The 19,516-nt window shown below is 47.9% G+C and overlaps 2 protein-coding genes across 13 annotated transcripts in view; one reads left to right on the plus strand and one right to left on the minus strand.

The window, feature by feature from the left end:
• Positions 1 to 11,954, minus strand: part of CRAMP1 (cramped chromatin regulator homolog 1) — a 67,797-nt gene extending 55,843 nt beyond the window's left edge. For 2 of the 3 annotated variants that reach the window (XM_066275327.1, XM_066275325.1), the window contains exons 1-2: positions 11,662 to 11,954; positions 9,244 to 9,587 (exon numbers count right to left, since the gene is read on the minus strand). In XM_066275327.1, coding sequence (XP_066131424.1) covers positions 9,244 to 9,586 — 343 coding nt within the window. In that variant the 5' untranslated portion in view covers position 9,587; positions 11,662 to 11,954. Of the gene's footprint in view, positions 1 to 9,243; positions 9,588 to 9,774; positions 9,848 to 11,661 lie in introns of those variants that run through there. The other variant, XM_066275326.1, reaches the window with a different exon arrangement.
• A 287-nt stretch (positions 11,955 to 12,241) lies between these two features.
• Positions 12,242 to 19,516, plus strand: part of IFT140 (intraflagellar transport 140) — a 109,929-nt gene continuing 102,654 nt past the window's right edge. For 3 of the 10 annotated variants that reach the window (XM_066275346.1, XM_066275347.1, XM_066275349.1), the window contains exons 1-2: positions 12,897 to 13,052; positions 13,945 to 14,362. The gene's annotated coding sequence lies outside the window, so the exon portion shown is untranslated. Of the gene's footprint in view, positions 12,326 to 12,895; positions 13,053 to 13,928; positions 14,422 to 14,462; positions 14,614 to 14,635; positions 14,884 to 19,516 lie in introns of those variants that run through there. The other 7 variants (XM_066275340.1, XM_066275344.1, XM_066275345.1 and 4 more) reach the window with 7 other exon arrangements.

Here is a 19,516-nt window from a genome sequence, read left to right on the forward strand (position 1 = left end):
TTCCACTCCACATGCATGTGCAACAAAAACGCAATCCAGGTGATCTCTATGCTACAGACTGGGCACACAACCCGACTTCGCATGTTCCTCCCCAAACCAAACCAAACCAAACCTAATGCGTGACCTAATCAATGAACCTTGCACTTCACACGTTTTCAACAGGTATGGCAACTTGAGAGCACATTTCCAGGGATAATAGGTTTCATTCGATTTCTAGTAGGTGTGAGATGCTTTTGCTGGGAACTAAAGACCAGGTTACAGATGCCACATAAAACACCATTCATTTTTTTTTTAAACACCATTCTTATGAAGGGATTAGTGAAATTATACATACATAACACAGAGATACAGATAGCAGGACAGCAAATCCCTGAGGAAAGGGGGGTGAGGCAAAGGAGGGGCAACGGGACAATGGGCTGGGGGTGAAGGTGCTATATCAAGTGGGACACTTGAATTCATGTTAATAGAATAAATTAATATTAATAAAAATTTTAAAAAAGAGCCTGACCAGGCAGTGGTGCAGTGGATAGAGCGTCGGACTGGGATGCAGAGGACCCAGGTTCCAGACCCCGAGGTCGCCAGCTTGAGCACGGGCTCATCTGGTTTGAGCAAAAGCTCATCAGCTTGGACTCAAGGTCGCTGGCTCAAGCAAGGGGTTACTCGGTCTGCTGATGGCCCACAGTCAAGGAACATATGAGAAAGCAATCAATGAACACCTAAGGTGTTGCAACGAAAAACTGATGATTGATGCTTCTCATCTCTCTGTTCCTGTCTGTCCCTGTCTATCCCTCTCTCTGTCCCTGTAAAAAAAAAAAAAAAAAAAAAATTAAAAAAAGAGAAAAAAGAACAATACCAGTCTTAAATACAAGAAGGTCTGCCTGACCAGGCGGTGGTGCAATGGATAGAGCACAGAACTGGGACGCGTAGGACCAAGGTTCAAAATCCTGAGGCCGCCGGCTTTCATGCGGGCTCATCTGGCTTGAGCATGGGCTCACCAGCTTGAGCGCAGGGTTGCTGGCTTGAGCATGGGATCATAGACATGACCCCATAGTCGCTGGTTTGAGCCCAAGATTGCTGGCTTAAGCAAGCGATCACTTGCTCTGCTGTAGCTCTCCCCATCGAGGTACAAACGAGAAAGCAATCGATGAACTAAGGCGCCGCAATGAAGAACTGATGCTTCTCATTTCTCTCCCTTCCTTTCTGTCTGTCCCTATCTGTCCCTCTCTCTGTCTCTCCGTCTCTGTCACACACAGAAAAAACCAGTTCTGGTCATCTTGAAGTCCACAAGTCCTGGTTTTTAGTTATTTCAGGAAGGGCTGTCTGTCCCCTCTGCACAACCCACACAAACAATCTCAAGAGTCATTTTCCACTTCTAATGAAAAATTCACTAAACTTTTTCTGAAACAACAGTAACGTGCTAACCAGCTCGACATTCATGGATCTACATTGCTGGTCCACGCTGGCATTAGATGTACTGGAAAGTAACAGATACGCATTTCTGAAAAATCAATAATGTAACTATCCTGCTAGCTTTTGTGACTTCACAAGATCACAGTACTGGTGTCCAAGACAAGAAGAAGGAGCAATGAAGGAAAACAGAATGGAAGCATTTCAGAGCTAGAAGGAACCTTAGAGGCAGAGTGCAGGACAAACCAAAACTGTGGGTGTGAAGGAAGATACAACAGTCAAAGCAGCTCTGCCGAGATGCATGAGGCAGCAAACCAGGCCTCGGAGCAGCCAGCCACTCCCACTGGCCAGAGGTCCTGTGCAGAGATGTTCCGTCTCCCTGCCTTCTGATGGTTCCAACTGATCCAGCCTCAGTAGAGCAATGTGAACGAACATTCAAAAGAAGAAAGCAAATCAGTCCCAAGTAAGTTTTTTAACATTTGGTACCCATCATCCTAGGCCTTGTAATGCCTTGTAAAAAGTAAAACAGACTCACAAAGCTTCCAGGTAGAAAGAAAACTGTGGCCTCTGGTTCATTCCCAACATGTCAGATGAGAAAGAGGCTTCATCGTTTGATCTCAGCTCAGTCCAGGACTCCAGCTCAAGCATGAGAAACAGGAAGGGGAGCAGAAATGCTGGTAGAACGTGACGGTACTCACTCAGAAGTGGCTACAATCAGGGCAGGAAAATTCAGATACAATGGTGATGACTAAAGAGGAAGGGAGGAAAGCAAGTGAGGAGAACAGAAGTAGAGAGGCAAGAAGTGGAGAGAAGACAATTTGAACACGACAGGGTGGGGATGGGGGCTTCCTCTGGGGACAGAAGTGAGTGCGAGGAGCCCCATAAAAAAGTAGAGTCAAAGTTAACCCTCCACTGTAGGCTACATTTCTGAGGCCACAAAGAGGGTTAGCAAGAGTCTACATGATAGGAAGTCAGTGTCCAAAGAGCCCGAAGGGAAGGGAAGTCCAAGAACAGGGTCTCCACTGTGAGCTCTTTGAAAACAATTACAATGTCATCCTTTTCTGTGTCCAAGGTTGGCACCAGGCCTCACACAGAGCAGATGCTCAGTGAGCTCAGGAACCAACAGAGCAAGGGCCTCCACTGTGTTCGCTGTGCTCCTCGCCTGCCTCGGCCCCCTGGGGACCCAGTGCCTCCAAAACGGAACCCACACTTCCCTCTCAGCCCACTGCAATGCCACAATCCTCCAGCTGCCCCGGTGCCACCTGGCTTCTCCTCTTTCCCATTTCCGCTGCCATTTTCCCAGGCCAACTCTGAGCCACCAACAAGTAAAAAAATCTTAACTGCCTCCTCTCTGGTCTCCCAAACCACCACCCAGCTGCAGCCCACTCTCCAGAGCGTGCATTTAAGGGACACAGCCATGTGGACTTCCCCGCCGCCTGACTGTCCACTCTCTCCTACCCCTGACAAACTAGATTGTGTGCCCCCCATCACATACCTCTGCGTCGACCTAGAACGCCACTACCCACGTCCCCTCACACAGCTCGAAGAAAATTATCCCCATCTCTCACTGAAGAGTCTGAGGCACACGGGTGGAGCTGTAGTCCCCCAATGGCCTGAAGCAAAGGAAACATGGATTTCTACTGCACCAGTCAAGCACATTCAAATACTGCTCCTATTTGTCCTTATGTTGTGTAGTTATCGTCCACATCTTGGAAATGGGGAAACTGAGGCTCCAAAGCATGAAACCACCAAGGTCACCAAGCAATAGGAACCAGAGCGTTTTCCTCTGGGGCCACACAGCAGCATGGCGGCTGCTGCCAGTGTCACAGCTGCTTCTGCACTTTTATTATATACAGAGCTACAGGAGTCAAAGGCTTTAGAGAGGAGGGAACCTGACCCACCACCCAACCCTCAGACAGGTAAGGAAGCCAAGAGGTGCAAGGACTTGCTGAAAGGCACACGGCAAGTAAGTGGCAGGAGGGAGTCAGGGCTGTGGACGTTCACCTCTAAAAAACAAAACTGGGTGACTTAATTTAGGCAAGACACAAGATGTAAGGACAATCTGTCATACCATACAGCTCACCGTCCTGAGTGTTCCTCTGGAATTTGAACTTCCTTCCAAGAGTTAGGAACATTAGAATCTTGAGAGTGAAAGACCCACCAAGTGCAAAGTATTCAATAATGTCCCGGGACGAGAGGACACATGAGCCATTCTCAGCTAGAAAGACAGTTTAAGTCTAGCTAATAAACGTGTGCCTCCAGGCATGCCTGCCCCCCACCTTAGCTCAGGAACACTTCCTCATCACCTGCGTCCATGGCATGACAGGACAGGGACCTTTCAGAGGCTGACCACTCCATCCCCACACATCCAACTCAGGACACAAACACCATGGTTGAGACAGGAGGCAAAAATGCCAAGGTCTCTGATAGGTGCTTCAGTGCCTCTCGTAACATGTATCACGTGTCAGAGGCTGGAATGGCCAGGTTTGCTTTCAGAACCCAGATGTGATGAGGGCACACCCTCTCTACCATGCCCCACAGAGAAAATGTGACAGCCCATCAATCCTCAGTAAGAGCATCACCTCAACAGATGAATGTCCATGCTGCCCATGGGCTGCTCCTATTGTCGCTCACACTGTGCGACACCATCCACCTTCAGCAAGCTGCTCCATATGATGTTCAAGAAGGAGGACCTCTCCCCGCCAGTTGCCACACGGTCTCTGACAGCCAGGACAGATGCTCCAGCCAGGTGGTCAGAGCCCCTGTCCAGAGTCCCCCGCCTCCATCCATAACATCCCCTTCTGGGACCTGAAGGTGAACTGGAACCTTGTGGTCCCAGGACGTGCACTAATCACCTCTGCATCTCCGTGTCTTGACAGCATCTCCAGTCCTTGGCAGCCCGCAAGGCTCAGCACCCTCAACACGATGACCAGGGCTGGCCCTCTCCAAGACTCTCCCACTCCTCCCACAGATGTTTGAGAAAAACACAACTGAAACGCCACTGAGTCTATTAAAACACACACCGTCTTCAAATAACGTGAACATTTCTAACAGTCTTCTGGAGGCAATTCTTGATATCCCACCCAAAACCCACAAACACCTGGGAATGTATTCTTTGGGGTATTTCTCACCCTGTTCTTCAATGCTAAAAACACTGCAGTTACTTAACGTGGTAAAATGCTTCTATGCGGGACCACCATCTATGACAAAACTAAATCATTCTGGTTATCTTTATATCTTCATATAATCTAAAATAGACACAACTGTACCACATGAAATGACAATCCTAAATATATTTGTTTGGCAAAAGGTACTCCCAAAGACAGCCAAACACCGCAGAAATGACATTAGCTTTGACATTAAAAGTCCATGAGGCATTAGTTTTGACATGAAAAGTCGAAAGAAAATTTAGCTCAGCCTTCAAACCAGTATTCAAACGGTACCGCGTCTACTCATCTCTACTACCCATACACATCTTTCACAGGAAGCAAATGCAATCTGTACAACTCTGATCTTAGCAATTTACCAAGAACCTCTGGTTTACAGATATTTTCCTCTGTCCTGCACAGCTCTACTGTGACCAGTCTTTAAAGTGGCCTGGACCACACACGTCTCCTGACCTACTGTGCACAGAGGATCTATGTCACACAACAGGACCACATATTGGGGTATGCAGCCATCACATGGGGTGTGCATGCTGTGTGCTAAACCGAGTAAGGGGAATGCCTCCCCTTCCTCCTCCTCTTCTCCCAACAAGGTCTGACACCTTTCAGCAAAGCCTGACATTCCAGCCTAGGCAGCCAGGGTGGCTCTACACGGTCATCATTGCACCTGACTTTATTAAACGTCATTTACTGAAATGAACCAGGAAGAACCACAGCCTCAGTGCTCTTGTGACCATCTGATGTGTCCTCCTTCGGGTACAGGGGCAGGGACCTCACAGTCTGCACAGCCATACTCCAACCAGCTGCCCAGGGCCGGGCGCCAGAGCGGTGAGGAAGGGACAGTGCAAGTGACAGACAAGAGCCATGCCAGGCCCAACAGGCAGTTCCATACCTGGAGGGAGGCGAACGCACCCTGGCTACTCCCTGCTCCATGCTTTCCAGGCAGTCTGCTTCCCACAGCACTCTCCTGAGAACACAGAGGAGCTGAACCCACTCTGCACAACGGCCCGCTTCACCCCCGAGGGTTACGGTGAACGTGAATGCAGTTTCAAGGCACTGTTCACCAGACCCATTTTGCAAGTAAAGAACCTAGGGTTCGGGCATGTCGAGCAACTTTCCTTTTGTCCCAAGCTGACCCAGCCACACGGCGGCTCTGGAGGGAGAAGCTGAGTCCCCTGACTGCTAGTTCAAACCTTTCTCATATGGTTTGTCTCTCAAAGACTGACCGAATAGGAGTGACATATTTCATAAGACATCCTCTAATAACACGCAGAAGCTGCAAGCAGCCTGCAGATTATGCAAATTTAAGTAAGTTCTGTACAAGAATCTGTAATATTCCTAAACACAAGCACTGTAAAGTCAGCCAACATGGCCCAGTTGTAAAGATGGTGCATTTTGTGACTAGCAACCCTGACAAGTGGAATGGAAGTTCAGGGACACAGGAGGGAATATGACAATGAAAATGGAGGGTCTGGCTATAACCTACCTCAGACACCCCCTCAGCTCAACTGTCCTGACAGGGCAACAGCTTAGGGGCATTTTAGGGGCATTTCTAGGATCTCTACCCCCATCTCCCCACAGGGCCTCCTTCTCCTGTCTACCCTACAGCCCCAGACCCCAAAACGAGGCACATTTCCCACACAGAAGCGCCAAGAGCCCATTAAGCAAGACCTGCAGGGCCTGTGGCAGTGCTTGTGCCGAGGCAGGCACTGGTATTACCCTCATTTATAGACAAAGAAATCAAGATGCACTAGTTCGCCCAGAACTGAACTGCCGGACAGGGAAGGGCATCGGGGGCTCTGTCTCCTGGGCCGTGTGCTCTCGGGTCCGTGATTTCCGAGTTTCCATCTCAGGGCCTCTGGTCACCCTGGGCAGCATGGCAGGCTGCAGGAACATTTGTTTCTTCATCAAGCAGATCCACTGGTTTCTCATTTGCGCTTACCTCCTGTTCAGGTTAAGCATGTATTTAAAACACCAAACTTCAGTTTCTGCGCATATTTAAAAGTAAAAGTAACGGAAATGCAAGATGCCTGGCACGCAGATGCTAAAGTTTAGCTACTTTCACTTTATCAGTTCGAAAAGAATTAAAAATTACACTAGAAATAACTTTTCATTGAAGTTGACAAGAGTATGTTGTCACAGAGAAAGACACAGTTGTATGGACAGAAGCAAAACAAGGAGGGCTTCCCTTTCTCCACAGTCTTCTCCAAACACACTGCGAGGTTCTCATGACCCTTAAGACAGAAACTGGCAAGAGCAGCAAGTAATCAACCAAAAGAACCTCCAATACTGGACTGTGATCCTTCAGCATAACAGAAAATTATATTTCTCTGCAAAAACTAAAAATGCCCGTATAGAAAGTCCTCACTTAACATCACTGATAAGTTCTGTAACTTTAAATGAAATGATGTAAAATGAAACCAATTCCACTACAGGCTAATTGATATAAACCAGAATTAAGTACCTAGGGCACCTCATTACCATTATAAGGGTGGACTTCGAGGACCTACCACACTGTCCATTTACATACTGATCCATGCTCACCAGTCCAACGGGAGATTTCCATAGTCTATAAGACTGGTCTTCAAAGATTAGGAGCATGCTGCCACTTGACCTTCATTTCTGGCTGTTAATGGAGGCGCCAAAGGAGCAGAGGCTGCCCTGAGGCCTAAGGAAGAGGGGCTGTCCTGGGGTCCTGGGTGTGGAGAAGTGCATCCAAAGGATCCTGGTTGCCCAGGCTGAGAGAACAGTCAAGGGATGCCAAAGGCCGGATGCTGGCTAAGAAGTTCTATGACGAAAAGGAGACACACTTCCTTACCCTCTCCTAAAAAGCCACCATCACGGCTTAGCTTTATTACTTATTAAAGAAATATTTGCTTGCTAAAATAGGAAAATGTACAAGTCACAAGAAGCTCAAATTGCAACAAATTTCCATTTACTAATGGAAAGTCAATTGCTGCTCCAAGCCACACACTGGGGACAGGAACTGAAAACATAAGTACCAAGGACCTAATTGGAGGCTATTCCAGGAAACCTTTTCCCTCTGAGCAAGTCACACTCACCTAGGCAAGTGAAAGCAAACTTCCCCTAATTACCTGACTGCCAGAAATATAACTAACCACTTAAGGTTTAGCATCTCACATAAAAGTAGCCATTTACAGGTAGCAGAGTGCTTTCACACCAGCACCTCATTTCATTTTTAGCAGCTACACTTTGAGATAGTGGAGCAGTCTCTGCTGTTCCTCCTTTCACAGGTGAGGGTGCTTCTCAGACGGAAAAGCAGATTCAAGAGGTCAGGTGAGTGGACCGTGGTTACACAGAGGGCCTAGGTGACAAGGCGGTGAACTCTGACATGACTCCAAATTCAGGGCTTCTGAAGCCACCAACAAACCCTTGAGGACCCCCCCAGGAGCTTACACTTGGTAACTTAAACACACCTGTAACTAGAAATGAAAAACTATTTTTTACAAAACTTGTGCAGCCGGTAAATAAAAATTAATATTTCTCTAATCAATCAGCAACTATCACATCCGAAATAAATTCATGAAGCAAGTTTTAGTTCCTGAAATATACTAAACTACCTTATACTTACATCTTTAAGTAAAAATACTTACTTCAAAATTCTTTACCAAAAAATGAGTAAGGCTATGATTTTAGAAGCTAGCCCTCCTCATTGAGAATGAGATGGAAAAAGCAACTTTAATGAAATGCTTTTGACAGAGATCTCCAAAATGGGTTCTCCATTAGCTTCAGAAATATTTCCTTTTATAAACTATCAGGACCATTTCCCAAGAAGCTAAGTGAAAGGTTTTCTCATGCAAAACTCACTGGAATTTACCTTCTCTTTGCTGTCTATAAAACTGCTGTAAACTTGGCCTGAAGCAAAAAGGGTGTGAAGAGAATTCACTTGTACAATTAAGGAAAAGCAGAACGCTGAAACAGAAACGGATAAAAGTAGGAAACAATGGAGAACCAGCACATCAGGAACAAAACTGACACGTGGTTTTCCTATTTTGATAGGGACCAGAGTAAAGCTGCAATATTCTCAATCACCTCAGAACGGCATGACAAACACTGTAGACTGTTGTTTTACTCTTAAACCAAGCCACAAATATTTATATTTTCACTATCTACTACCCTAGGAGAGATTCTTTCCCTGGCACTGAAACGCAAAGGATCTAGTCTTGATGCCCTTCGTAACTTTTGAGCCTAGAACTCTGGAAGTAAAGGGTGAAGAGCCCAAGTCAGAGCCCCCGGTTATTTTCAGTTTCTTATCAATCTTACCCCAAATGAGCTTCAAATGCCCATTCCTTTGTTGTATTTCCACCATCTGACATCTAGCAAGGATACCGCAGGTATTTTCTCTCTCCACTCCTAAACTATTGTCTGCTGTACAAAATAACTTAAATCATCAGTGATCCTTTGAAGGGAAAAAACAACCTTCAGGAATCTATTGTACTTGCCCAAAGAAAGGATACTCAATGCCTCTTAACACAGTTTAAACAGAAAAACAAAAAACAAAAACCAGCCTCTGTGGAAGAGAAAAAGGTCACATTCCCTCCAGAGTTGCCACCCCAAATGCGGGACAAATGCGGGAGCAGGATCAGGAACTGTGGTGGGGGCCTGAAGTTGAGCACAGGGCACACCCTGCAAGGGGTAGGGTCCCCCGTACCTTTTCCCCGAGGCCCGGAGCTGCCAGCGCTGCTGCTCCCCCCGGCGCCGCCGGACGAGTCCTTCCTGAGCCTTTTGCTCTGTGGCCTCACGCTGGACCGGAGGAAGTGGTGCTGGTCCTGGGGGCACGCTGGTGGTGGGGACGGGGCCTGCGGGCCGCCCGCGGGGACCGGGGGGCCGCCTCCCCGGGGGGTCTTGCCTTCTCTCTTTGTGCCACCGCTCTCCTCGGCCGCGTCCCCGCCGCCGGCCCCCTCTCTCTCCAGCGCGTCCTCATCGGCCGCCCTCTTGCCCAGCCTCTTGAGCCCTTCCTCCCCGCCGCCGCCGTCTCCCAACTTCACTGTCATCCTGCGGGAGAGGAGAAGGGCCCTGGTGAGGCCAGCGCGACCCGGAGACGCCGCGAAGTTTAGCCGCCCGCCTCCCTCTCAACATGGCCGCCGTTGTTTGTTCCAGGTCCTCCCACGGCCCGCCCGCCACCGCCCGGCCGAATCAGTCGCCCCCGACCCCGGACCCCGGCCCGGACCCCCTCCCGGACCCCTTGGCCTTGGACACAGAGGCGCCAGGGGTGGCGGGCGGCAGTTCGGTGGCCGCGCCCAGACGGCCCTGCCCGCGCGGCGCCCCAACCCGTCGAGGTCGAAAAGGATCCAGGATCCCGGGTCCGGGGTTCGAGGTTCAGGTTTCTGGGTCCCAGCGTCGCAGCCCTAAGCCACTTACCCAACAGTACCGCGGCTCATGGCCTGCGAGGCGAGCAACCTTCGCGCCGCCCTCGCTCCCCGGGCTGCCTGGGCCGGCTGGGCCTTCGCGCCCTCGCCCCCCGACCCCACCCTTCCCCGCCCCCCAAATGGCTCGTGGCACCTAGCCCGCGCACCTGCCCGGCACGCAGGCCCCCAAAGTTGGCCCCGGAGTGGGGGCGAGGGGCTGAGATCCACGCCGGCAGGGGAGAGGCGCGGGCTCGACTGCGTGCACAGGGAACTCCATAGTGGCCCGCGGCTGCCTGTCCGCCTGCTTATTTTTAAACAGACATAAAGAATAAGCTCAGGGTTTCTGGGAATCTTGTTTCCCAGGTTGGGAGATGTGAGCTGCTGCGGGGATTTATGAATTTAAAATGTTTTTTGCAACAAAGGAGCCTGTTGCATGGAACAGGCTGGAGCTACCCATGAAAGGGATGACAGCACAGAACGTCTAGGTCCAAACGCAAGAATGGATGAAAAACTCTTGGTAACCATTAATAAAATTCTTGCATTAACTTTGTTACCCACTGATGTATGAAACGTCAACAACAAAATGTGATGACTCTAAAAATTCAGCCCAGAAAAAAGACCCACTCAAAAATTAACCAAGAGAATCAGGTACCTACCTGCATTATTAGCCTAGAAATAGTAACGTATAAATGCAAAGAAGGAATAAAGATAAATATTCCTTAACAGGTGTTTTGATGCTATGCCCAAACCGTGTTTCACAATTTCATCATAAATGCTGAGGTCAGAAACATTTCTATTTAAAAGGAAAACGAGAACAAGGCATCAAGGCTAGCAACAAACAGTAACTGAGCAAGGACTTCTCATAGGAAGGTATGGAAATTAGCAAAAATCGTAGTGCTACCTATTACTGGGCTGATATACTCTGTAACAAAATGATCTATAAACAGTTTTCATCTGCTGTGATTGACCTTATAAATCATTTGAATTCGTGCTATTTAAAAAAACAAAAACTCCCTGCCAAGGAATACAACTACACAAGACACATACCCCAACTTAAAGGACTGCACTGCACAGGCCTTCTCACTATTCACTTCTCAACCTATCTATGTCTACATAAGAAACCTGAAAGTATCCCAAAGGGCTTTTCTTTGGTTTATAATGTGAAGAACCCTACTTCCCAGGGGTCTATCATCCCAAAGCTACCCACAGTCAACCCCAGGGCTCAGGCAAAGCATACATCAGCTACAATAGAATAAACTTGCCGTTTGCCCGGTTGAATGTTAGACACTAAATCGAACACAGAAGGACACGGCTTTTCAGGATGAAAAGGATATTGACACATTTCAGAATTCTCCCCTAAGGTTAAAGAAAACACAAGGATGAAAACCTTTTACCAAAAACCTTCAACATTTCCCCTGAACGTGCACAGAGGTGTAATTACCAAGCCCAATCTCGGCTCGATGCCGTTTGTCACGTTTCGGGAAGGAAAAAGCAAAACCTCCCCTTCTCGGGCCGATTTCTGGCTACACAATAAGTGCGCTATCAACGCAACACTTCGCGGTCCGGGCTCCCCGGAATCCCTCCGACAACACACCGCGTGCGTAACCATCGGGCAAGGGCGCAGGCCGCTCCCCTGCAATCCCGGTTCGGCTGAGAGCCCGGCCTCGCCATGACAACCGGGCCAAGTGGCCTACCCCTTTTGAGCCCCAACCTCCGGTCACCTTTTTCATCAATGCCTCGCAGCAGCCTGGTTTCCCAGGCCCCCCGGGGGCCTCCGGGAGCCCGCAGATCGGCCGGGCCGGGCAGCCCCGGGCGCCGGCTGCAGCGAGGCCGCGAGGCCGGTGGGCTGCCCCGCTTCGGAAACGTCCCCTCCGTGGCCGGGGTGCAGCTGACTGGGCTGCGGGAGCGGAGACAACCACCGCTCAACCTCCCGAAGACCCGTCCAGTCGCGCTCAGGAGCAGTTCCGGCTACGGCGGCCGGCGGTGACCGCAGGGGCGGAGCGCGGGGCTGGTCAAGGGCGGTAGGCTCGCGGGACAGGGCGGGGTGACACGCGCGGAGACGAGCACGTCCGAAGTTTTCAGCGGGCGCGCCCCCAAAAGGGCGCTCCCATTGGCTTCTGTGGGCGCGCGCGCTTGCACGTACGGACGCAGGGTAATGTTGTGACCCCGCCTCGCGGCTTTGCGGGATGGTGCGTCTCTCTGGATTGGTGGGTCGACAGCCAATAGAGTCAGTGTCCAAACTGTGATTGGTCGGGGCTGTATGCCGTCATACATACATGCGTGAGAAGAAAACACCGCTTCAGCTCCTCGAGTTGAATCTGGCGCGAAAGGAAAAGTATAGAAGTGCAACTGAGGCAGATAAGCACACGCTTTATCGGGTTGACTGTATGCTTTTTAAGTTTATTTAGCGTAGCAGATGGTGCTGGGCACTTAGGCCCTTTTTCTCCGTTAGGGAAATAAAGTAGTGTTTTTTAAATTCTAGTGTTTATGGTGGGGGTGGGGAGTAGGAGTGATGGTGCTTAAGGATATCCCCAAACTACGGCCCGCGGGCCGCATGCGGCCCCCTGAGGCCATTTACCGGCCCCCCACCACACTTCTGAAAGGGGCACCTCTTTCATTGGTGGTCAGTGAGAGGAGCACTGTATATGGCGGCCCTCCAACGGTCTGAGGGACAATGAACTGACCCCCTGTGTAAAAAGTTTGGGGACCCCTGGCAGTAGTAAATAGCCATAGAGATCAAATGCACAGTATAATGAATACAGACAATATTGTACTACAGTTAATGTGATAAATAAGTTGTATGGGCAATCATATTAGAATATATAAATTTATTGAAGCAACATCGCTGTATGTCTTCAATTTACACAATATTACATGTCAAAATTTATTCCATAAAAAATCCTGTTTATGAAAGTGGGTTTTTTTTAAAAATTTTATTTTATTTATTCATTTTTAGAGAGGAAGAGAGAGGATAGAGAGACAGAGAGAGAGAGAAGGGGGGAGGAGCTGGAAGCATCAACTCCCATATGTGCCCTGACCGGGCAAGCCCAGGGTTTCGAACCGGCGACCTCAGCATTTCCAGGTTGACGCTGTATCCACTGCGCCACCACAGGTCAGGCGAAAGTGGGGTTTTTAAAAATAGAATCTTCTAGAGCCATCCCTGTAGGCACCTATCTTGTCTCATCCAGTGGTATCTACATTCTCCTTCTATTATTTTTATTTTCTTAACAATGTGGACCTTTTTGCTGTAGTAACGATCTTTTTTAACGACATGACATGGCTTTGTTTTTCAAAGTTAATTTACAACTGGACATAAAGAGCACACACACCTTGTTAATGCTTTTGGGAATGCGGTCGGCCCCCACGAATCAGATTGGTTTCTAATGGGAATAATCCGTGACGTTGGCCAACATTTTCTCGCCAAAGGTGCCCATGTGGTCCCCAAAGCATTGAACGCGTGTGATAAATTACCTAATAACTTGAAGTATGTCCAATCAACTGGCTTTCTCAGAAATACTCTTGAACCACCTCCTCTTCCTTGATATCAAACACAGCAGAGCCTAGAGACGGTCTCGGGCCCAGAAGATTCACAAGAGTAACAAGAGAGTATAAAGTTTGTTAGTTTTTTAAGATTTATTGACTTTTTTTTCTTAAAGGGTAGAGAGAAAAAGGGAGTGGGAGGAGGAGCGGGATTGCTTCTTTATGTGCCTTGACCACCCCCCGCAAGCTCGGGGTTTGGAACTGGCGAACGCAGCATTACAGGTCGACACTTGATCCATTGCACCACCAAAGGTCAGGCCTTTTCTCTCTCTCTCCCTCTTTAATTTATTGATTTGAGAGAGAGGAGAAAGGGGAAGGAAGGAGGGAGGGAGAAAGAGAAACATCAATCTCTTTATGTGCCCTAACCGGGGATCGAACCTGTTTGCCAATCAGGACGAAGCTCTAATCACCCTAGCGAGAGTCTGTATTCCTAAAGAAGATGACGTTGTTTCTTCCCCCCGCAGTCTCTGCTGCCTTCCTCCACCTTCTGACTGACCTACGCGGTCGGAAAGGTGTAACTACAGGAGTGGGTCCGAAGAGGCTTTGCATAGCCATCACCCTGGAAGAATTTCGCCAGCTCCCTTCTCTGCTCAGAATGGCATACCTTGGTCTCTCGGCCCCGTTTCCGAGCTAGCGTTAATTTTTAACGGTGGGTGGGATGGGGAAAAACTGCCCGGCAAGACCGCGGAGCTGGCTTCCCGCCGGAACCTGCAGGGGAACCTAGCCCTTCGTGTCGTACGAACATTCCCGATTGTTTTCGGCTCTTTCCGGCCTGTTGTGGCACTTCGGACGGACTCGGCAGCCGCGTCGCTAACTTCGGCTGTTTCCGCGGTTCACAAGCTGCCGTTGTCCCGGCAACGCGCGGCAGCGCTGAGGCCCGGGGTAAGTGAGGGGAGTCTAAGGCGGAGGCAGCTGGGAGCCGAGGGTGACAGGTCGAGGAAGTGAGTAATCAGGGGGTCGAGAGCCGGAGGAGGGCGACGACGAATCGGAGCCGGGGAGGGACTCGAGTGGTGCGAGGGGTGTGGGGCCGGGAGGAGGGCGACAACCTGGCGAGCCAGACCGGGTCCCGCGCCCTCCCAAGTTATTTTCGTCCGGAAATCCGGTCTCGGCGGATCTCCCGCGGCCCGCCGCGGGTAGGTCAAGGCTTAGGGGTGACGGCCACCTCAAGCGCAGTCCGGGTCCTATTGAGGGCCGCGTGGCCGTGCGAGTCCGGTGGGCGCTGACCCGGCGGCTTGGTGGGGGACTGGCAGAGCACTCGGGATCCCTGGGCAAGACGAGAATAAGAAACCACCTTTTTTTGCGGGTCGCGCCGTCTCAACCAGCGATGGCTTTCCTTCGTATCCACGAGATGCAGCTCTCACCCTGCTTGTCTCGAGGTCTGGGGCCTGTGGCCGAGATAGAGGGTGAGACTTTGCGGAGTGGCCACTAGTGCCAGCCTCCCACGCCCGTCCACTTAGTTCCTACTTTACCAAATTCCTTCCTGTTCCCTTGTGCAGCATTTCCAAGCGGTAAAGCAACTTAAATTAGTCTTACTACCATGAACCCCTTAAGTCAAATGAGCTGAACAGATCCTTCCCCAAAAGTTGGTTTAAATGGAGGCGGTAGCAATGTTGGGCTGCTGGAGCCAAAAGCAGTAAATTGATTAGAACAAAGGGAAGTCTTTTCTTTCCTCCAAAGTTTTCATATATTTACCAGATGCTTTTAATGTTCTACTGACCGTCAGTTTGTTTTAAGGAAAAGAAGTTCACTTGTTTCTGAACTGATGCCATTCATTGATGTCATTGGAAATGATTTTTTTTAATGTTTATTAATTTTAGAGAGAGGAAGGGAGAGAGCAAGAGACAGGAACATCCGTTTCTGTATGTGCACTGACCTGTGATTGAACCGGGATGATCCTCTATCTAACCAACTGAGCTATCTGGCCAGGCTATCAGTCAAGAGTTTATTGTTAGTCCTTTTTTCTTGTGTTTACTCTGGTAATTTTTCTTTTGTGATTATGCAGATGATAATCATTAAAAAATGTTAAAATGCAGGTGAATGATGAACAATCATATATTGTATAAAAATGGACTCTCACCCTTTGGCCTGTAACCCACTTTTTACAGCTAACAGAACATCAAGGGCATCTTTCCTTGCTAACAGATATCTTCAGTAGGGATTCACTTATTGAGGGTCTGTTCTTTGCTAAACACTGTTCTGGGGCCTGGGAAAGCAACAGTCCCTCACCCTGTGGGGCAGATAATCTGGTAGGGAGTGGAGGATGGTCAGTCAAATACACATTTATAATAAAGTCTAAATGCAGCGATGGAAAAGTACAGTGTTCTGTGGGGACACAACAGAAGCACCAAACAACCTGAAAGTCAAGTCCGAGAGTTCCCTAGAGGAAAGGAGGCTTCCTGAGTATCCAAAGGAGGGGTGTGGGAGAGAAAGCTCTGGGAAAGCCCCAGGCAGGAGGAAATAGGTAACATAAAGATCTGTTAGCACACATGCTTAATACAAAGTGATGTTTGAAATAAAAAATACAGCCCTGGCCAGTTGGCTCAGTGGTAGAGCATCGGCCTGGCGTGCGGAAGTCCCGGGTTCAATTGGCGGCCAGGGCACACAGGAGAGGCACCTATCTGCTTCTCCACCCCTCCCCCTCTCCTTCCTCTCTGTCTCTCTCTTCCCCTCCCGCAGCCGAGGCTCCATTGGAGCAAAGATGGCCCGGGCGCTGGGGATGGCTCCTTGGCCTCTGCCCCGGGCTCTGGGGTGGCTCTGGTCGCAACAGAGCTACGCCCCGGAGGGGCAGAGCATCGGCTCCTGGTGGGCATGCCGGGTGGATCCCGGTCAGGCGCATGCGGAGTCTGTCTGACTGTCTCTCCCCGGTTCCAACTTCGGAAAAATACAAAAAAAAAAAAAAAAAATACAGAGGAAATCAGGTTTAAATTTTTCAAATACTATTATAATTCTCCATTATTACAAGTTAACATTTGTCATTTTGCAGAGGAATATTTTCACAAAGCAAACTTGTTAAATATGAAAAATATTTTCCCATAGTCCATAATTTAGACCAGTGGTAGTCCACCTGGTCCCTACTGCCCACTAGTGGGCATTCAAGCTTTCATGGTGGGCGGTAGCGGAGCAACCAAAGTATAAATAAAAAGATAGATTTAACTATAGTAAGTTGTTTTATAAAGATTTATTCTGCCAAACTTAGCGAAAATCCGACATAAAGTACTTGGTAAGTAATTATTATTATATTCTTTAACTTGCTGCAACTCTGCTTTATAAATTTTATAAAGTTACTTCCCTACTTTATAAATCACCATTACCATGGAACCAGTGGGTGGTTAGAATATTTTACTAACAGAGATACAAAAGTGGGCGGTAGGTATAAAAAGGTTGACTACCTCTGATTTAGACACTTGGTTGGCTGTAACATGTTAAACTCACTATAAAGGTTTCCTTCAGTCCTGGCCAGTTGGCTTAGTGGTAGAATGTCGGCTGGGCATGTGGATGTCCTGGGACCAATTCCTAGCCAGGGCACACAGGAGAAGCAACCATCTCCTTCTCCCCCTCCACCTCCCCGTTCTCTTTTGCTCTCTCTTCCCCTCCTGCAGCCATGGTTCATGGCTTGATTGGTTTCAGCGCATTGGCCTAGGGCGCTGATAATGGCTCTGTGGAGCCTCCACCTTAGGTGCTAAAAATAGCTTGGTTGCAAGCATGGCCACAGATGGGCAGAGCAGCAGCCCCAGACGAGAGTGGTTGGGTGGATCCCAGTGGCCACACATGTAAGAGAAGAAAAAAAAAAAAAAAACCCTGGGCTTGCCTGGTCAAGGCACATATGGGAGTTGATGCTTCTAGCTCCTCCCCCCTTCTCTCTGTCTCTCTCTCCTCTCTCTCCCTCTCTGTCTCTCTCCTCTCTAAAAAAAAAAAAAAAAAAAAAAAATGAATAAATAAAAAAAAAAATTAAAAAAAAAAAAAAAGAGAAGAAAAAAAAAGGTTTCCTTTGGCCTTGACCTGAGATGGCGCAGTGCATAGAGCCTCACTGAGGTCGTAGGTTTGAAACCTGGGTGTGCCTGGTCAAGGCACATACAAAGGCTTTTCATTCCACCCCCCCTAAAATCAATAAAATAAAATCTTTAAAGGAAAAAAAGAAAAGGTTTCCTTAGCTATATTAAATCTTACCAGATGCTTATCTGGGTTTTTTTATGGGTTAGTTTTTATCTTTTATTTATTTTAATTATTTCATTGATAAGGTGACCAACTTTTTACAATGAAAAGGACAAAAATAAATTGAAAACAATATCATAAATAAACCTTTTATTCATTGCAACAATAATATACTGTAATATGATAAATGCATAATAAAAACATCTGTAGTATTTTATATTGTAATTATGCTTACATGTCTATTAATTTATAATAATTGTAAGAAAAAAGTACTCGTTTAGATAAAAATACGTCACATCACACGCAATGGATCAACTGCATATCAAATACGGACATTTACAGATTAATCTTCCAATGTCAAAAAGGAGGACATGTAGGAGGACACTTTTCAAGGGAGGACGGAGTTTACAAAAGGACTGTCCTCCCTAAAGGAGGACGATTGGTCACCTTACCATTGATTCGAGGGGGGAGAGAAAAGGGGAGGGGAGAGAAGCATCAACTGGTTGTTCCACTTAGTTGTGCACTCATAGACAGCTTCTCATATGTCCCCTGACCCGGGATAGAACCCAAGCCCTCAGGGTGCCAGGACCGTGAGGCACCCAGCCTCACTGAGCCACCCAGCCAAGGCTGGTGTGTTTTCATTTTTTTTTTTTCTTTTTTTGTTTTTAAAGGCGAAATTTTTTTAAATTTTTATTTATTTATTTTTAGAGAGGAGAGAGAGAGAGAGGGAAAGAAACAGAGAGAGAAGGGGGGAGGAGCTTGAAACATCAACTCCCATATGTGCCTTGACCAGGCAAGCCCAGGGTTTTGAACCAGCGACCTCAGCATTTCCGGGTCGATGCTTTATCCACTGCACCACCACAGGTCAGGCCTGTTTTCATTTTTAATGGCTTTGTTTGAAGGTTTGCATAAGGACTTTACTCAAAGAAATCAGAGCTTTGAGCATTGTAGATGTCTCCTAAGTGATGTGTGTGTCCAGGAGACCCTGTATCCTGCCCCTTCCCTGGACTTCAGTCCCCTCATCCCCCTCCTGCCCGGCTGTTCCACCAGGACTCAGAGGTGCTCAACAGTTTGTGACAGTGAGAGCACAACCTTGAAAATTTGGTCTTTGTTTAGTATTCAGGATATATATTCTGCTCACAAAAATGAGGGCATATTTCAAAATGAATATGAAGCTATAAAATATCCTCTCATTTCTGGGTGTAGTATATTTGTAAGAAAAAGGTAAACATTTGAAATGTGACTGTTCGTTTGTTCTCGCATGCTTTTTGACTTCTCACTGAAGGGGTTTCCTTCCCTGGATCCACACTGAGTGTTTGCAGCTTCCTCTGACACAGCTGTTGTATGACTAATAGCAAATGGCATAGTCCACTTTCTACAATGATAGAGTGATAGAATTTTGCAGGTGTTGAATAATTGTTTTGCACAATTTTTGTTGCGGTTAAATATGCATAATATAAAAGTTATTTTAACTGTTTCTAACTATACACTTCAGTGGCATTGAGTACATTTACATTTTGTACAACCATCACCACCATCATCTCCAGAACTTTTTCCATCTTCCTCAACTAAAAGTGTATGGTATATATTAAATAACTGCTCCTCTCACCTCACCTCCTGGCCCCAGCAGGCCCCGGCACCCACCAATCTACTTTCTGTCTCTGAATTTGACTACTCGAGGTACCTCGTGTAAGTGGAATAATAACATTATTTGTCCCTTTGTGTGTGGCCTGTTTTTCACCCAGCATAATGTCTTCTAGGTTTGCGCATGTTATAATGTGTCGGAATTCCATTCCTCTGTAAGGCTGAATAATATTCCATTGTATCAATACCACATTTTGTTTATTCATCGTGGTCAATAGGCGTTTGGATTGTTTCCACCTT

This window comes from Saccopteryx bilineata, chromosome 4 (assembly GCF_036850765.1).
Source record: "Saccopteryx bilineata isolate mSacBil1 chromosome 4, mSacBil1_pri_phased_curated, whole genome shotgun sequence".
Taxonomy (NCBI): domain Eukaryota; kingdom Metazoa; phylum Chordata; class Mammalia; order Chiroptera; family Emballonuridae; genus Saccopteryx; species Saccopteryx bilineata.